Source organism: Adelges cooleyi, unplaced genomic scaffold (assembly GCF_023614345.1).
Source record: "Adelges cooleyi isolate 19-005CV unplaced genomic scaffold, UGA_ACOO_1.1 ACOO_flye_CR_arks_rails_tigmint_CR_PRNA_574, whole genome shotgun sequence".
In the NCBI taxonomy this organism is placed as follows: Eukaryota; Metazoa; Arthropoda; class Insecta; order Hemiptera; family Adelgidae; genus Adelges; species Adelges cooleyi.
In genome coordinates this window covers 10,572,187-10,590,528 of record NW_026096268.1, presented here as the reverse complement: position 1 = coordinate 10,590,528, position 18,342 = coordinate 10,572,187, and the positions used below count along the sequence as shown (strand labels likewise).

At 31.3% G+C, this 18,342-nt stretch overlaps 2 protein-coding genes across 6 annotated transcripts; one reads left to right on the top strand and one right to left on the bottom strand.

Annotated features, from left to right (window-relative positions):
- Nucleotides 1–221: 221 nt before the first annotated feature.
- Nucleotides 222–3,931, bottom strand: LOC126843750 (fidgetin-like protein 1). The gene is made up of 13 exons (XM_050581480.1): nt 3,534–3,931; nt 3,284–3,411; nt 2,858–3,082; nt 2,452–2,581; nt 2,248–2,362; nt 2,056–2,186; nt 1,698–1,881; nt 1,524–1,632; nt 1,338–1,455; nt 1,137–1,251; nt 943–1,071; nt 575–766; nt 222–503 (listed from the first exon to the last, which is right to left on the bottom strand). Exons 1-13 carry the CDS (start codon nt 3,677–3,679, stop codon nt 375–377), a joined length of 1,851 nt encoding a protein of 616 aa, XP_050437437.1. The 5' UTR covers nt 3,680–3,931; the 3' UTR covers nt 222–374.
- Nucleotides 3,932–4,128: 197 nt separating this feature from the next.
- Nucleotides 4,129–18,337, top strand: LOC126843749 (protein O-GlcNAcase). Of its 5 annotated transcripts, none has more exons than XM_050581477.1 (16): nt 4,129–4,245; nt 4,549–4,752; nt 5,537–5,588; nt 12,226–12,559; nt 13,385–13,547; nt 13,636–13,914; nt 14,344–14,843; nt 14,918–15,003; nt 15,114–15,294; nt 15,505–15,679; nt 15,758–15,811; nt 16,912–16,997; nt 17,073–17,272; nt 17,356–17,557; nt 17,655–17,823; nt 17,940–18,337. In XM_050581477.1, exons 2-16 carry the CDS (start codon nt 4,695–4,697, stop codon nt 18,074–18,076), a joined length of 2,676 nt encoding a protein of 891 aa, XP_050437434.1. In that variant the 5' UTR covers nt 4,129–4,245; nt 4,549–4,694; the 3' UTR covers nt 18,077–18,337. The 5 variants fall into 5 exon arrangements, with proteins under 5 accessions (XP_050437434.1, XP_050437436.1, XP_050437435.1 ...); XM_050581479.1 differs by having other exon boundaries at nt 4,135–4,245; nt 4,554–4,752; XM_050581478.1 differs by having other exon boundaries at nt 4,156–4,449.
- Nucleotides 18,338–18,342: the final 5 nt, after the last annotated feature.

The window sequence follows — 18,342 nt, the reverse complement described above, 5'->3', positions numbered from 1 at the left end:
ATTGGTTTCACATTGATTAAACTTTTTTTTTTTTGTCTGGAGTCACTAACTTTTTTCATATGATCTTTTAAAAGAAATAAAAAAATTAAAACAGTTTAGATCAAGACAACTAGTTTAATAAAAAATAAAATCAACAACTTAGCCATTACAAAAATACCAAAAAAATATATTTATCTAAATAACTGTATAGCTATTGGAATTACAATATATTAAACACTTTTTTAGTTATAGCATATTAAAAAGGCATTACAAATTTTTTAAAAACTGGTTAAAAAAATCAAATGTAATGATAAAAATAGCTCAACCTAACATAATTGCAAATAATTACATAATACAATTTATTTTTGTACAATATAAAATCGAAATGCATAAATTTAACTACTTTTATCACTACATCCAAATTTCTCATTCCATGTCACATAGTGATTTAAATCTTCAGAGGATACACTAGGCAAAACAGATTTCAATGCAGACAAAAAGTCTCTTATGTCAATTGGACGAACCTGTTAGGAATTAAAACAATTTTTTTTTTTTTGTAATTATTATTTTTAAATACAGATTTGAAGCAACGTACTTGATCGGCTTGTATATTGCTTATCATCTCAAAGCTAATCGACCGAATGGGTCCGAGGGATGCTTCTTGGCATAAACTTTTCATATCGGCTCCGGAATAACCATCACTCATAGAAGCGATTTTCTCTAAATCGTCTTCTGTTAAGACGTGATTCTCCGATCTTATTAATTTTTTTATCATGTCTTTTCTGGCCTTAAACAATACAAGCAGATTTTCATTACGTGTTACATACAGCGTTGTACTCGACCGTGTAGCCATAAATATGTACCATTATAACTACATCACTGAATATGCTTTATTTCAACTGAATTACTTATTGCTTGTTTAAAAACGTTTTGTTCAAATCAACTAATAAAAATAATAATTACTTGAAGATCGGGTAACCTAATATACAGTCTTTTTACTAGTCTCCTTCTCGCTGCTTCGTCGAGTTCTTGAGGTCTGTTCGTAGCACCGATTATTAGTATTTTGTCGTCGTCACTAGTGCTCGCCCCATCCTTAAAACATATTAAAAATTATAGTAACACTTAAGTATTAAGTATACTCGTTTTGTGGAACAAACCAATTGAATAAGGAACTCAGTTTTAATTTTTCTAGAACTTTCATGTTCTTGTTCACTACGTTGGCATAATAACGAATCAATTTCATCAATGAAAATTACCGCCGGTTGATGGCATCTATCACATGAAAACACATAAGTTGTGAACATGTTTTTTGGAATTTTTGCACATTCTTTTCTACAGTTTTAATTATTTAATATCACCTGGCAACAGCGAATAAAGCTCGGACAGATTTTTCACCTTCTCCAATCCACTTGGAAGTTATGGTCGACGCACTAATACTGAAAAATGTTGAATTCGATTGTGACGCAATGCATTTACCTAAAACGGAAAAAAAAACATAAACAATTAAATACAGAGCACAATGCATTTGACACACATCCTGTTACCAATTAGGGTTTTTCCAGTTCCGGGCGGTCCGAAAAGCAAAATTCCCTTGGGAGGTCGTCGGATACCTTTGAATATGTCCGGTCTCAACAGTGGCCAAATGACGGATTCCTGATAATTTAAGATTTTCATATAATCATAATTGTTAATAATATTAACTGTATTGTTGTTTTTACTTGTATCGTGTTTTTAGCAAACTGTAAGCCAGATATATCGTCCCACGTAATTGGAGTTTTGCATTCAATTATTTCATTTTTAATCATTTCAACCATTTTAGGATCAATATTTTTTAAATAGGGGTTGTCTTCAAAGTTTTCATTCGCACTCGGTTCGTTATATTTTTCATCTTTAGTCTGATTGCTAATGAAATGACGACATTATTAGCTTCAGATTCATAGAATATATTGTCAAGTTCACTTCACGAGAACTATTAACTTAGTCTAACATATTATAAAACTACCTAACTTATATTTTTTTTTTTCAAGTTTAAAAAGTAGTCAATTATAACATTGTTAAAATTTTAAACATAATTACTTTTGATTATCAGCTGATGGGTTAACAAATTTACTAACAACGCTGCGAGATTTATTTACGCCGAGAGATTTTTTTATCAATGTTTCTGAAGTACCAGAAGTATGATTGTTTTGTTTTTTAACTTGAATATGCTATAAAACCATAATAATGAACATTATATTACATATTTTGGTCATTTAATTTTTATATTACCAGTTCTGTTTTTGCCGTGTGAAAACTGAATTGTGGTTGGTTGACTCGAGGTTCTGGTTCATGTTTAGTTTTATGACTAGGTGGAGAATTTGATGGGGAATTGTCCTCAAATTTGCTAAATAAACAACATAATATAATTTACAATATTTTGTCTTCAAAAAAATATAAAAACATGTACATGTATTTTAAATTACCAAAAATTACCTTCTTTTTCTATTATTTAAAGGCTGTACAGTAAACAATGGAGTTTTCATAGCAGTTTTTCGACTGTCGCTACCATTGAACGAATTGTGTTTTTGAAAATCGTTACTTGAAGTTTGACAAGTGGGATTGACTATTTAAAAAATCAATAACCAAAATAAGCATTACATTAATACAAATTACATAAGTCAACAATGTGATGTGGAAAGCCAAAATAAACCTTTTATCGACAAAGTTTGTTTTGAGAAAAACACCAAAACTTTAGTAAACTATTCTTAGTTGTAAATATAATTTTTGCTAAAAAATCAACCGATTCAGAAAATAGAACTTCCTTAAAATGCCGACAAGAAATCCTTTTTCACTTTTCACACAACAAATTATTCTTAAAATCTAATTCTTTAGATTTTACCTATTGGTTTTGGTATTTCTTTAATACTATTTTGATGCATCACATTTTTATTTTGAATATTGTTGGAAACTTTGATAACTTCATCAGATTTAGAACAATCTAAATAAACATCATTATCTTCTTCAGTCTTACAAGTCTTAGGGTCTGGACACTTGATTGATTTTTTGAATACATCAACAGCGTAATTTATGTCAATATCAGATTTCAACTTCCAGGACTTGGCTTCTAAATAAAAAAAAAACATAACAGAATTATTATAACAATTTTTTGTTAAGTTGGTTAAGATTCAAATTTTCTTCTAATATAAAATATATCTTTCTCATTTCTTTAAATCACACGTTCAATAATTTTAAAAAACAATCACTTCTGGTAGACTGTGTCATTCCAATTTTTAACCAAAAGTACTCCAATTATAAATAAACTTACTGTTTGAACCAGCTGTTAACTTTTCTATAGACGTCATGAAGTTGTTGATGCCCTTATTGTTATCAACCAGATTTGAATAAGATTTCAACTCAGATTTCATGTGACTCCATATCCAGTTGGATTCTCCTCTTAAATAAAAATATCAATTAAGTATTAAGTTTACCTAGTCCAACATTAGTCCATGATTTTAGTTCAATGAATGTTGCTTTAATCAATAATAATTGCGATATAATAATTAATTATCACTTACAAAGAGTTTGCAAAAAGGTAAGTTTGATACATGCATTTTCTTTTTGAACTGGCGGTTTTCACATCGTCGTTTAAATCTTCTTCAAACTTACTGGGTAAGTAAAAATCAGTGAACTTTTTATTAATTTCGTTTATGTCGGCCGACATTGTAATATTGAATCAGTTGTTGCGGAAAGTCAGACGATGCAATTTTTCGACAAAATCACCTACTCGTTTGATTATTATAATATATCAGTTATCGCAATTGCAGCAAATTCAATAAACAACGTCAATTGATCAATTAGTACCATATATATAGTATTGTACTAAGATTATTATATACAAAATACCTATAGTCGTATTAAAAACAAGACTAAGTAGTAAGTTTTGATTGCAAATTCGAAATAATAATAATTTGACAAAAATTTGAATTGATTCCGTTGTTTCTTATCACTACTATTGTGATGTTATCTCGGATCAGCTCCTGGGCGAGTACCAACAACGAACAGCCGTGGCCCACGCGGCAAGGTTGGCAGCATCGTGGCGGGTGAACTGCCGACAAACCGGCGGTACCAACCATGCCGTTAAAAAATACGTGGGTATATATTGTATTTTTGTAAAACGTTCCATTGTTCTCCGCCACGGTCTTACAATAATAATATCGTAAATTATACGCCAAACGAAACACGGTGCGTGCTTGTTATTTGGTTTTACAGACTTCAAGAGCTGATCAGGTCCGTGAATAGTTTTACCAATAATAATTAGTTGTATTACAGTACTACTGTTTGTAATTTATGACTTCCACTCGGGAGACAATCGCCGTTCGTTATTAATTATTATACAATACCTATATATTATTTTGATCATCGCAATAATATTACCGCGATCGTTTGTGGCGGAACACGGTCCGATTTTCCGATTGAAACGTATTGTTTTATGTACATATATACCAATAATTGTATTATTATTTTTTTTATTTATTAACAAATCGTTGTGTCCGCACGCTAAATGCAACATATTATATATAATAATAATAGTTTAGAAGAAGAAACACGGGAAGTGCTGTGTGCAGCCGACTACACGACGCCCATATTGAATCGCATCATCGTGACCGGAGTCCAGGCCAGCCGCACTGGGAACGGCAGCTATCAACAACGCTTTCCGTCTTGACGTCGCCGCCAAGATGGCTGACAATTCTTACGTTTCGCCGAATGACAATTTTATTTGTGGTGTTGTCGAAGGTACGGGTGACATATTAATTACCATAAAACTATATGCTTCGCTTGGCACGCGCAACTCTCCATAGCGATCGAAATAAAATTGGCGACGTCCACATAACGACCAAGTCCCGTCGTGTGAATATAATAATAAATTATTACAAAAAAAATGTACTATATAGTAATATTATAGTTACTACCTATCTAATATCTAAAAAAAATCCAAAGCCACACAATCGCACTTGTCGTACAATATTAACGCCTATACTAAATTGCTTGTTGTACACGTTAGCCACAGAAGCTGTTTTTTGTATTTCCATTAATAATAATATTGTAATCCTACAGGGTAATTATATTCTATTGATTGATGATAATAGTTTCACGTTAATAAAACGCTCTGCCTAGTAGACATTTTATTATAATTTACCTTTTTCTTAGTTCTTCAATTTTATAGTTTTTAATTTATAAAATCCACTTGTGTATTGTGTTTGTTTATGGGATTACCGTTTTTTTATCATTACCTAATTGTCCGAGTAATGGGTCGTTTTATATAAATCAAATGACAACTCTTAAATAAAAACAGGTTTATGTTTCATAAGTAATTCAATGAGTAAAAATTCTTGTTCAATTTGTTCTAAAGTTGATATCTGTCTCTTTAGTCCCAATGTTCAAATATTGATATTACGATTAAAAAACCATGTAAACTTATCACATTAAAAGTATTCTAAGTGACAGTCGACCAAATCGTAAAAAGCTATCCAATATTTAATAGAATAACAAAATTTTTATTTATTTTTTGCTATTATAGGATTTTACGGAAGACCGTGGACTACTGAACAACGTAAAGACTTGTTTCAAAAGTGAGTAGTTTTCCAAGCTGTTTTGTTAATTCGCTTTGCAAGCTAATTGTGTTTACCTTTATCTTATCTAGTTATAAGTAGGTCTACCATAACTCCTTTTTCATTAGAAATATTTCAATATATTTAATTATTGATAATATAGAGTGTAAAATTATAGTGGATCTTTTCAAACACTTAACATTTCAAAATAAATTCTTATCCTTTGTGGGCAAACAAATCACTAAACTAAGTGTCATTTGAAATTTGTACTTTTATACTTAGTATATTATCTATGTTATAAGTGGACTACATTATAGTAAGAATATATATATAGACAATCTACCAAGACTTTTATAAATACATCAACATAGAAATGGCTGTAGTCAACATGAACAGCCTTATGAATGGAAAAGATTCTCGATGGCTACAACTCGAAGTATGCCGCGAGTTTCAACGTAACAAGTGCTCTCGTAGCGATACCGAATGCAAATTTGCTCATCCAGCGGCTAATGTCGATGTTCAAAACGGCAAAGTCACTGCATGCTATGATAGTATCAAAGGGAGATGTAATAGAACGAAACCGCCTTGTAAATATTTCCATCCTCCGCAACATTTAAAAGACCAACTTTTAATAAACGGTCGTAATCACCTCGCTCTTAAAAACGCTTTAGTACAACAAATGGGCTTGGTAGCTAATCAGCCTATGGTTCCGGGACAAGTCGCTACTCCTATGCCAAACCCAGCGTATTTAGCCCAGTTGCCGACCGCTCAAATCGGCAATACATTTAACCCATATTTTAACCATTCGAATCCACTCATGAATCCTTTAACTCAGTTTTTTGCTCCAAATCATAATAATTTAACAATGGCGGCGGCAATGCAGCAATCGGTTTTACCGCAGAATTTACAAGCTCCTGAACTTACTCCGGATTTAAGTAAAATCTCACCGTTCTATTATGAAAATTTGTCGTTGCCCGGACTGATGCCTTTCAAACGACCGACTGGCGATAAAGCGGGGTTACCGATGTTTCAACCGAGTGCGGCTGCAGCTTATCAGCAACTTTTTCAATTTGTCCCACCTCAGGCAGCTGATTTTCCTCCCACCTCGTCGACTACGACTTTGTCTGCTATGCCCAAGCCACAACCTCAAACGGTAGCCCAACAACAACCTCAGCAGCAATCTCAACAACCTATTGCTCCTCAAAAATCTCAAACACCAGAACTCCCGACTACTCAGACTCAATTACAATCGCAGCAATTGGCCGCGTTCCATCAGTTACTCGCCATGTCACCACAACAGCAACAACAACTTCAACAACAGCAATCATTACAACAACAGCACCAACACCAACAAGCCCAATTGGCGCAAGCCCAGAGTCAAGCTCAAGCTCATTTAGCGCAATCACAGGCTCAAGTACAGAGTCAAATGCAAGATCCTACACAACAGGCTCAGATGCAACAACACCAGGCATTCGCGGCCGTTTTCAATCAATTAATTGCAATGCGCCCGCCACCTCCACCATTAGCTGCATTTCAAGCGCCGCAATTGGCTCCAAATCCTAATTTGATGACATCACCTTCTATGAAACAGTTTATCGCTGCGCAAATACAGCATCACATTCATAACAGTAACATCAACGGTAATATAAATCCAGCGGCATTAAACGGAAATATCAATAATAAAAACGACGACGAGGTACAACAACCTTTTAAAAAAATGAAAACCGCTTGACAATTTTGGATTTACATTTGTTTTTAACACGTCAACAATATGTGGGTTGTACGCATTCAATTTATTTAAGATAGATATTTTCTTACTGTTGGTACCAAACCATTTTAATTACTTATTTTCGTGTAATAGCTTTTACGATGAAAACTAATTTTTCTCATTACGAGGCCTATTTATTTTTAATAATTAGTCATTATTTTGAGTTATTTTGAATAATACGGTTATCTTATTTATGCCATTTTGTAGACTTTGTGTTTTTAACAATTATTATTATTATTATGTTATTTTATTACCTAATTGAGTTGTATCGCTTACAATTTTAATCATCAAGCTTTTAACCAGTTATTGTAGTTTTAAATTTAACCTACCTTTATTATTGTTTATCATCGTACATATTATTTTATTATTGTAATGCATAATTATTTAAACTATTGTATCGTATAGTTCCTTATATAAGCGCTTTCAGGCCTCAGTAATTTTTTTAACCATAACTATTTTTTTTTGCATTGACGACATGGTTTAGTGATTTGAGTCCATTAATTATTGTTTTAAATTTAATTTTCCTTTGAAGCGAATTAAATGTTTGTATAACTAAGTGATTAAAGGAATAATACATTTTGTAAACTTTAAAGTAAAATATTATTTTTAAAAAAATTGTCGAACATACATGTTCTGGATATTTTTTTTTACTATTGTTATAAAAAATATAGTTGTTAACAGTATTTTGGATTTTAAATAACTTAAATAATGTTATTTTTTAATGTCTTACAAATACCTTTATAGATTTATAATATTTGTAATTTAAGGTTTTTTTTTTTTTTTATTGTGATAACAACAGGTATTGCCTCTACATTGATGTAATTTAGATTTAAAGCCAACTACCTCTTTTTTCAACTGAAAAAATGTCATTCCAATTCCAATCCTTAATGTAATCTCTAGCAACTATAATGTTTCTAATATTTTTTTCATACTTATTGTGCATGTGCAATAAAAAAAAAACACTGCTCTGCCAATATAATGCCCACCAAGCTTCCTTTTTTTTTATGAAAACCTTGTGTTTTTTTTTATTATTATTATTTAAACGTACTAACTAAACTGTAATATGAACACTGAAAAATTATGGGATTGGAGTTCAGCTTGTGTGGAAATATTTTAGTTAAAATAGAATTTACTGTTAAACAATAATAAAGGCTATAAAGCTTACACTAGCCATTCATTTATCTTGGTTACTGGCTATTTACAAAATGATATATAAACATTTTTTTTTTTATCTAGGCCTATATGTATGTTGCAATTACTTATGGTAGAATTAAGGCTAATTTTTTTTCTATAGTAAAATGCTTTGAAAAATATTTATTGTGAATATAAAAGTAGCTTGTACTTAATAAAGGTGGCATACCTAAGCTAGACTTATTTTTATTTTTTATCATCGTGTGTACCTACCCTTGCACTGGCTTCGACTATCTGTTTTTTTAGCAAAACTCATATACATGAACAAACATATCTAGCTTCTTTTATTGGTTGTCTCCGTAACAAGGGTTGAAGTGTCAATGTTTTTGCTACAAGCAGCCTACAACTACCACGTTATCATTTGCAATGCCTGTCATCAACGTTTGTTTTAAGCGGACAACCTCTTGTTTTGGAGTGTTTAGGTAGAAATCTATTCTCTGTAAAATAATAATAATAATACATTATTACAATATAATCGGTAGCGTAGTCTCATAGGGTGTACACGCTGTCTGTGTACACTGCCCATTTTGCTATCTATGCGTGTACCCATACATAGATCGTAAAGTGGGAGTTGAATACACACAGATTGAATACCTTTACGACTACACCGCCGATGATTACAATATTAAAATAGAAATCGAAAACAGTAGCTCACATACTATATACCAAGCACTCGATACATATATGCAAAAATCATTTTTAAAAATACAACTAGACATGAGTTTAAGTGTTGTTTATTGTTATTAGTGGTAAGTTTAAACATTTTTATCTAGTTCTGTTCATTTATCGTGGTTTTACTATATTTAGGCAGTGTGATTTAAATTTTAACACCATGAATCATCTTGTTGTAGTTGTAGCGATAAACGACAATATCATTGTGAAAACGCTTTAAACTTTTTATATATTTTATTGTTATTTAGATATATATTAGATGACAATTTTTATAAATAGACTTAATTATTTTTTTTACATTCAAAATAAACCTCTAATGTTTTCATTAAAAAAAAATACCTTCTTGGCTGCTTTGCATAGAAGCTAATAAAAATGTATGGACAAATTATACATAAGACTATTTTAAAATGATTTTTAAACATTTTTGTTCAATTAAATTTACCAGATATTATAATATGATATCAAATTAATAAATAATAACATTGATTATTAAAAACTAATTGTATACCGTGTACATACAAATAAAATGCTGCTGCGTCATTGGTACAGGCACTACTTGATATAGGTATTAATATTCTATTATATTACAGCTGTGTAGTTTTACCATGTCGTATAATTGGTATACATTTCATAAAACAAAAAAAAATTAGCATTCAACGACTTGGATAACTGAGGAGTTTATTACTGAAAAGATAACAATTACGGTTTTGTTTTACTTTCTGGTTGCGCATTAAATATAATTATAAAATTGTCTTTAATATAATACTATCATCTTTTTGCTGACTGCATTTAAACACACTACTTGTACATTTTTATGTATTACTAAATATTCTTTTGCATGAAGTATTAATCAGGTGTACTAGATGTAATATGAGAATATTTGTTAACATTTTAACTAAACATCTATGTGAATAATAGCATTAATAATGTTACAGATTGTTTTATAACGTTAGGTTATGTTACTGTGCTTTTTTTCTGGTTAGGTTCTATTTAGGCATGGCTGTTGTTAAACGTTCTATATGTTGTTACAGTCGCAATCATTTAAGATGCGTGTAAAAGTAATCGACACTGATATAATATGGATAATAAAAACTCAAATGCTTGACACTAAAAATATTTACATTTAAAAATGATACAATATGCTCATGACTGATATAAATTAATTATTTGTCTACTTAAATTATTATAATCTTGTCACTTGCATTTCTACTCTACATGGCATAATTGTGTTTTTCATGTCAACGTTAAACGGATAAATTTATTGCATGCGATTTTTTTATATTTTTATCTAAGAAATAATGTTTATATATTGTATGCAACTGACAAATTTAATATGAAATAATTATATTTTTACTCTGCAAATTAAATACGAAATTATACAATTATGTCTATTAGAGAAATCGCTTAGTTTAAAATGATTTTTTTTTTTTTTTTTAAAAGACATTGATAAAAAAATAATAATATGTTAGACCTATATTTAAAACAAAAAAAAACTAAGGATCATGTCTTCGGCCGTGGCTATTCTGATATGAACAAAAGTGAGATTTTTAAAAAAGTAATTTTTGCTCAAATTTGATCTTACAGAATATTGCTGCCAAAGAATCGAGAGTTACTTGCTCAAAAGTGTGCAATGTAGTCAAAACGACTAGTGTAAAACAGTTGATTATTTAAAAAAACATTCAACGCATGAAATAATTATTATTCACATTATAGAAAAGGTTGTTCGTATTTTTCCAAGTCGCCTGTTTTATGGATTTATGTATTATATATTGATTCGTGGAGTGGAGTATTATTATTATTATTATTATTGTACCATGAAATACAATACCTGTTATGGTTTTGCTGTTTTATCTAGTTGGTGACTAACGTCCAATGTATACGCTGATACGCAACAGACTGTATGCAAAATAATTCTTTTAAATTTAAAAAAAACAAAAAAATAATAATAAAAAAGCAACAAACCAACGGGGCAATGAGACAATTTGGTTTGTTCAAATGATTTGTCGAAAACACGATACCTACCTACCCTAATGCATACAGTCTTTAAAATAATATTTTTGAATCTAAACAGTTGAAGTTGTTTTGTGTCTGATTATAGCTAAGCATGCCATTGTGTTAAGTAAAACGGTAAAACACAACTCGGAACCAAGTTAGTTAATAATGAAATTACTTTGGTTCTAGTTTGTATACAAAATGTACAGTATATCAATCTTAAGCTGCTGCTCTTACTCAAAACTTGTGAATGGATTCAATATTCTAACCTGTCACCTCTCACTCGCATTTGCCTCTGTTTCACCCCTGTCAAACCCATGTGCACCGAATCAGCCTGAAACCCTGCAATGTTTCATTACTATATATATATATATATATATATTATTATATGCTGTGGTGATTGTTGTTTACCCGTTATTATGCTGTTTGTTGGTCGCTAACGGTGGATTAAATACTATTTATATATATATAGATATATATATATATATATATATATATAGATATATATATATATATATATATATATATATTATTATACTTAATGCCTCGCATTTACGAACGCTACATCTGAGCATTTTTTATTACATATATTTGCCGTAATTATGTGAATTAAATTGCATTAAAAGTGTTTTATTTAGTGAAATCAATAATTTATTTAACAAGTGTTGCAAAAAAAAAAAACTTTAAAAAAATGTTCACATCATTTTTTTACAGTAGTCTCATGCTGTGCTTAGTTTATATTTTTTTGTTGTTTCATTTATATTATTTTTCGTTGTTTTCATCTTGTAAATTAAATATATTATAACAGTATCGGAAAAAGTAATTGGTGCGGATACAAAAAAAAAAAAATAAACAAATTTGGGTTGTATTCATTTATTTAATATATAATATGCTTTATTATACTGTGCAGTGTTCTTACGCTTATATTTATTAAAAGAAAAAAAATTAGACGCTCTTTTCCACTATTTTAGTTAATACATTTTTAAAAAAAAAAATTTTTTAGCATCATTTTTTACAACCGGGTTTATTTTTTAGATTAAAAAAATGGGGAGTAGGTTGTTACGTGTACGCGCCCAAGGACGATTACAAACACAGAGCTTACTGGAGAGATTTGTACACCGTCGAAGAAGCGGAACAACTTGGCGGTCTCATAGCCGCGGCCAGAGACTGTGGAGTAACCCTGTATTATGCATTATCGCCTGGTCTCGACATGACTTACAGCAGTCAGAAAGAAGTGTCCACGCTCAAACGAAAGCTAGACCAAGTGGCTCAATGCGGCTGCAAGGCCTTTGCGTTATTATTCGACGACATAGAACCGGACATGTCGCCAGCCGACAAAGAAGTGTTTCAGTCGTTTGCTCATGCCCAGGTCAGTAGATATATTGAATACTATATATACACAGGGTGTCACGGAAAGTTCTACCGAGCTTCAAATGAGACATTTAGGATGCTCTATGGGTACAATAAATGGTATTCATTTTTTTTTAATATTAAAATTATTTAAAATAGAACTCGTATCTCATTAAAAAATGGTCTTACGAAAAAAGTAATTTCAGATTTGAAATCAAGAGAAAAAATCTTGTTGAATTGATATGTAACATGATTTTTTGGTATCTGGCCACACATACGTCCACAGGGTGGCCGGCATGTGACTAAAACCGACTTATGAAATGTGACACATCATTTTGGGTTAGAATTTTATTCTCAATTGTCAGTGGTGTTCTTAGTATTATTTTATATTAAATTATATGACGCGTGCCATATGTTGGTTTTAGTCACATGCCGGCCACCCTGTGGACGTATGTGTGGCCAGATACCAAAAAATCATGTTACATATCAATTCAACAAGATTTTTTCTCTTGATTTCAAATCTGAAATTACTTTTTTCGTAAGACCATTTTTTAATGAGATACGAGTTCTATTTTAAATAATTTTAATATTAAAAAAAAAATGAATACCATTTATTGTACCCATAGAGCATCCTAAATGTCTCATTTGAAGCTCGGTAGAACTTTCCGGGACACCCTGTATATTTATGTGTTGTAACCGGTTACAGACCGGCGAGGCACGGTCGTGAGGGTTCGGTTTTTATTTTATAATTATAATAAAAAAATGTTTACGGTCTGTAAGGGTTGTTCTAAATAGTAATTAATATCGTTGCGTCAATGTGATAAGTATATTTGTTTTATTTAAGGTGTCGATTACAAACGAGATATTTCAGCATCTTGGTCAGCCCAAATTTTTGGTATGCCCAACGCAGTATTGTTCGGCTCGAGCTGTGCCCAACGTTCAAAACTCGGACTACCTAAACACCTTGGGCTCCAAGTTGGCTCCTCAGATAGACATTATGTGGACCGGTTAGCTACTGTAAATTGAATTATAAATTGCATTTTCAAGACAATAGTATTTACACCGTAACCATGGGTTATTATCCGTATGTTTTAGGACAAAAAGTAATATCGCGCTTGCTAACTACTGAGTCGATAAGAGAGATCACCGAAGTACTAAGACGACCCCCAGTAATATGGGATAATTTGCATGCCAATGATTATGATCAAAAACGGGTATTTTTAGGACCTTATCTAGGACGATCTCCAGACCTCATATCTCAACTGAGAGGAGTGCTGACTAATCCAAACTGTGAATACGGTGCCAATTTTATAGCCATTAATACTTTAGCCCAATGGAGTAAATGCAATTCCGATCCGTCAAACACACAAGACAGTAAGTGTTCAAAATTACAAAATATAAATATTTTAATCAGAATATAAGATAAACGAGCAAGTTCGTTACGCACGACCAAAGAACTGAAATGAAATTATAAGCTGTCTCGTTTTTAATTACATGATTTTTTTTTAATGCTTTTTATGATACATAATTAAATTTTACAATCCTATTGTAATATATTTTGTAATCATTAAAACTGACACTTGTTTATTTTTATTAGTATTCTGACTATTATAGACGTGTTTTCTATATAGTCAATATTTTCTGACTTACTAAATTATATCTAATTATATTTCAACAAGTCACAATTTTCAAAACAAGTTGAAAATGTCACTAAAATGCTGAATGAAATGTGTAAAAGATTTAAAAATATAAACATTTATTAGTGATGTGTAATTTTTAATTGATTTCTTTTATAATGATTAGATGAGAGCATGAAATTGGAAACTGAAAGTGACGAAGAAGGTGTTGTCGATCTGCCGGACAATATTTATCATGCAAGGAGAGCGTTGCGTGTCGCCATTAAAGAATGGAAAGAAGAATTTCGAAAACCAAAACAAGCCCACGGGCCTATAAGCAAGCCGCAGCCCACTTTGTCGATTATGTCTCCCATTGCCATTCCGTTGCCTTCGTTCAACACGTGCATGGCCACCTCGACGACCACCATAACGACTTCAACGTCCACGACTCCTCTGCCTATGTGTACGACCAATAATGTCGAGACGATATCAACGCCTTCTGTGAACGGCAACTCCACCACCTTACTACAACCTGCAGTTGCGGTGTCCATCAATCCACCCACTGTAATTATGAACTCTTTAGTTTCTGAAAACAAAGTCATTAGTGAACCCATGGACTGTAATATGTCGTCGCCGGCCCCATCGCCACAAAGTTCGGACACTGCCATGAACACTGACAACGGATCTGTACGTAGTAATATATTTCTAGTTATTATATTATTATTTTTTTTTACTAGGTTTATTCGTTCAAATTGTTTCAGAGTGTGTCCATGCAAGTAGAAACGCCAAGCCCCAGTGTAGACATGATTATCGACGTTGTTCAAGATCAAAAACATTCATATGAAAAGTAAATAATTTTTGTAATTATCAGTTACGCATTTTAAAAACAAATCCTCTTTAATACTACCAATTTTTGAAAACAATTTTATTTTATTATACATATATATATATATAAAGGGATCTGACCGAAGGAGATTTGTTGCTGTTGTGTGATTTGTTTTATTTGCCGTTTGAGCATGGATTTCAAAGTGTTCAGTATTTACAAGAATTTAATTGGCTCAAAAGTAACGCTTATTTAGTTTCAAAAGAGAATATAAGAAAGTCAAAAAAAGACAATGCGACCGAATCTAAACCAGAGGTAAGAAAAATCTACGATAAGAATAATTATTTAAAGCGCTTGTGTGTGGTGTGTTTTACACTCGGCGGAAGCATAGCACGGGTTGAGCTCGAAAGATTCATCGCAGCAATTGGTAATCTGAAAATAAAAACTTGTTAATAGACTCGTGGAACTTAGTTTGTTTGATTTCAACACTGATGTCAACGTAATGAGAATTTATTTAATTTTCAGGTAGACGAGTGGTTCAATAGATCGAGAAAAATGGACGAACTGTCCGAACAAGTGAACGAGCTGTTTCAAAGACTCGCTTACAGTGCTAACCGAGAACTGGTCCACGACTTATATCCTTACGTTTGGGACATACGTTGCGTTGTGTCGCTGTTAAATTCTTACATCAAATGGCTTTGTGAGTAAATTATTATATATAATATGATTACGCTAGTCAAATATTATATTTTTATTTATAAAATATAATTTTTTATAGCTCTTGGTCATTTCCCTCAGTCAATTATCAATTATACTCTCGGATCATACACGTGTAAGTAGAAGTTTATATATTTATATATATATATATTTTTATTTGTTAAAAATTTGTGTACATAGTTTCTTATTGTTGGAACATAATTGAAAGACCCTGTATAGGTTTATACATATTGACCAAGTCTTGAACACGTTGCTTTTGTGATGGAATGGAAATTACTTTACTTGTTACGTTATATTTTCATAGCAAACACGAGCATTATTTAAACAGAAAACAACAAATTATTAAAAATTAAAATTTATTTAAACAAAAACACATTCAAATAAGTTTTTATTTGAATAATAAAATTGATTATACATTTGTTTGAAACAAACAAATGGAAATTTATTTTAACAAAATATTATTTAAAATTAAAAACATTGTTTATAGAAGATGAGCTAAATAAAAATGTATGAATTCGAGTAAAATTGCAACATTCTAAACTAAAATTATTTTGTCATTACTTTTTATAGATTTTTAATTCTAAATAATCAAAGCTGATGTTTTTTTTTTTAAATTTAGTGTTTCAGAACTTAGTTAATAAACATAAACAAAAGTCATTAGTATAATAGGTTATTTATACAATTACCTTAGTACAAGAGTTGAAATTACGTAACACGTTATTAAAAAAAAAAAAGTAATTCTATTACAGTAACTACCAGAGTCTGCTTTTTGTAATTTTTTTTATCTTTAATAGAACTCAATCTTGGTCAAATAAAACAACAATATTAGTGTTTTCACTGTAAGTTGACTTATGCATTTTTTTTACTAAACGGGTCACCTATAAACTATTTTTCCGAACACATATCGGCTGCTTAAAATTTTTATAATCGATCCATCCTTTGTATATATTTTTTTTCTTCTGTCTTGCTTTTGTTATAATATAATGCTACACATTGATCCAGATTGGGCTTTTAAAATTTTTTTTTTTTTAAACTCATTTAGCAATTAATTTTTTTTTTTTAATGGCTGACATTAGACATGTAAGATGATTAATATTATATTTTGTTTGAGAACCGTTTTCGTTTATGTGTCGTAGCTTTCTAATATTGTATCGTCGACATTTATCGTACTCGTGTAAAGTATTATCTATAATTTGTTTTGTTATGATTTATTAGGGTTTTCCAAAGGATGGAAAGAAAGTTTCATGAGCGGCGATCAAGAACCGTGGGTGTTTAGAGGTGGTTTAGTGGCCGATTTACAAGTGAGCAATTATTTAAAAACAAATAAAACCGATGGATTATTGTTTTTTCTAAGTAAAAATCACATTTTTTTTTAGAGATTAATGCCCGTCGACGCTGGATCCGATTTATTTATATACAAACCGCCAGACATCCCGACTAACAAAATGTACAACGTGCGACCTTATACGTTTGACGACGAGTCTGCTGTTTACAACATATGCCGGTGTACCTGTTACACGGTCAACGAAGACAACAGCATTAAGAAGTCCGACCACCCGGATTTGATTCCAGACAGGTATTATTGTAATCATCTGTATTTCTCATTACGCCAGTGTGTTGTGTGTTACGTAACCAAAATACTTCATTCATATTTTTTAGAATCGTCGGAGCCTTTTTGACGTTCAGTCCCGAGTTTTGTTTCGTCATCGAGGACAACGGCACGGTTATCGGGTACGCGTTAGCCGCATTAGACGCAAAAGAATTCTATCAAAAACTTCAAGTGTCTTGGCTACCAGAAATGTGTTCTAAGTATCCCATGTCGACTAGAAGTTCAAACAACGATATAATATCGGCTTTCGATGTACGTTAAAAATATATATATATTAAATTAAAACACACACGGTTATAAATGGTTATTAAATTACACACGGCTATAAATGATTACAATTTGTTTTTAGGAGATTATCAACTGGTTTCACATGTTCGATGCCAACGATGAGTTGCCAGAATCTTCAGCTCTGTCACAGCACAAGTCTGTGATGACTTATTCTATTCTGCCCGTCAATAACGATTCGTCGGTTTCGAAAAGACTTATTATATGTCTTCTGGCGGCTTTGAGAGCGAATGGTACAGTTGATCTTAACTAACAGTTATCTGGACAATAACTTATATCCAGAAATATAAATAAACGTAATAAGTGTTGTTTTACCGATCGTAACACATTTGCTTAACTATTTGTTTAGGTTCATTTGGCGTGCATCTGCCGGTCAGATCAAAAGAGCGGCAAACAATAGAAGTCTACACCAAAATGGGTTTCATGGAACTCGCTCAAGGGACCAGTCGAGACAATGGCATCACTTATTTGGGTCGTGTTTTTTAAACTTGACCTAAAACCCACTTTGTATGAACTGCTGTGTAGTGTTACTACTATAAAAAGTCACGAAGGTGCCTTTACAGTGTTGTCCATATTGATTCAAGTCATATCAGTAAACATATTAAAAAGCTCTAAAAAAGTCTTTAAAAATCATAATTTATTAAAAATGAAATGTAACATTTCATGATTCATTTTTAAGTAACATTTTATATTTGTTTTGTATAGTTGAACATGAAAAATTACAAAATTAATTGTATAAGAACTTACTGATT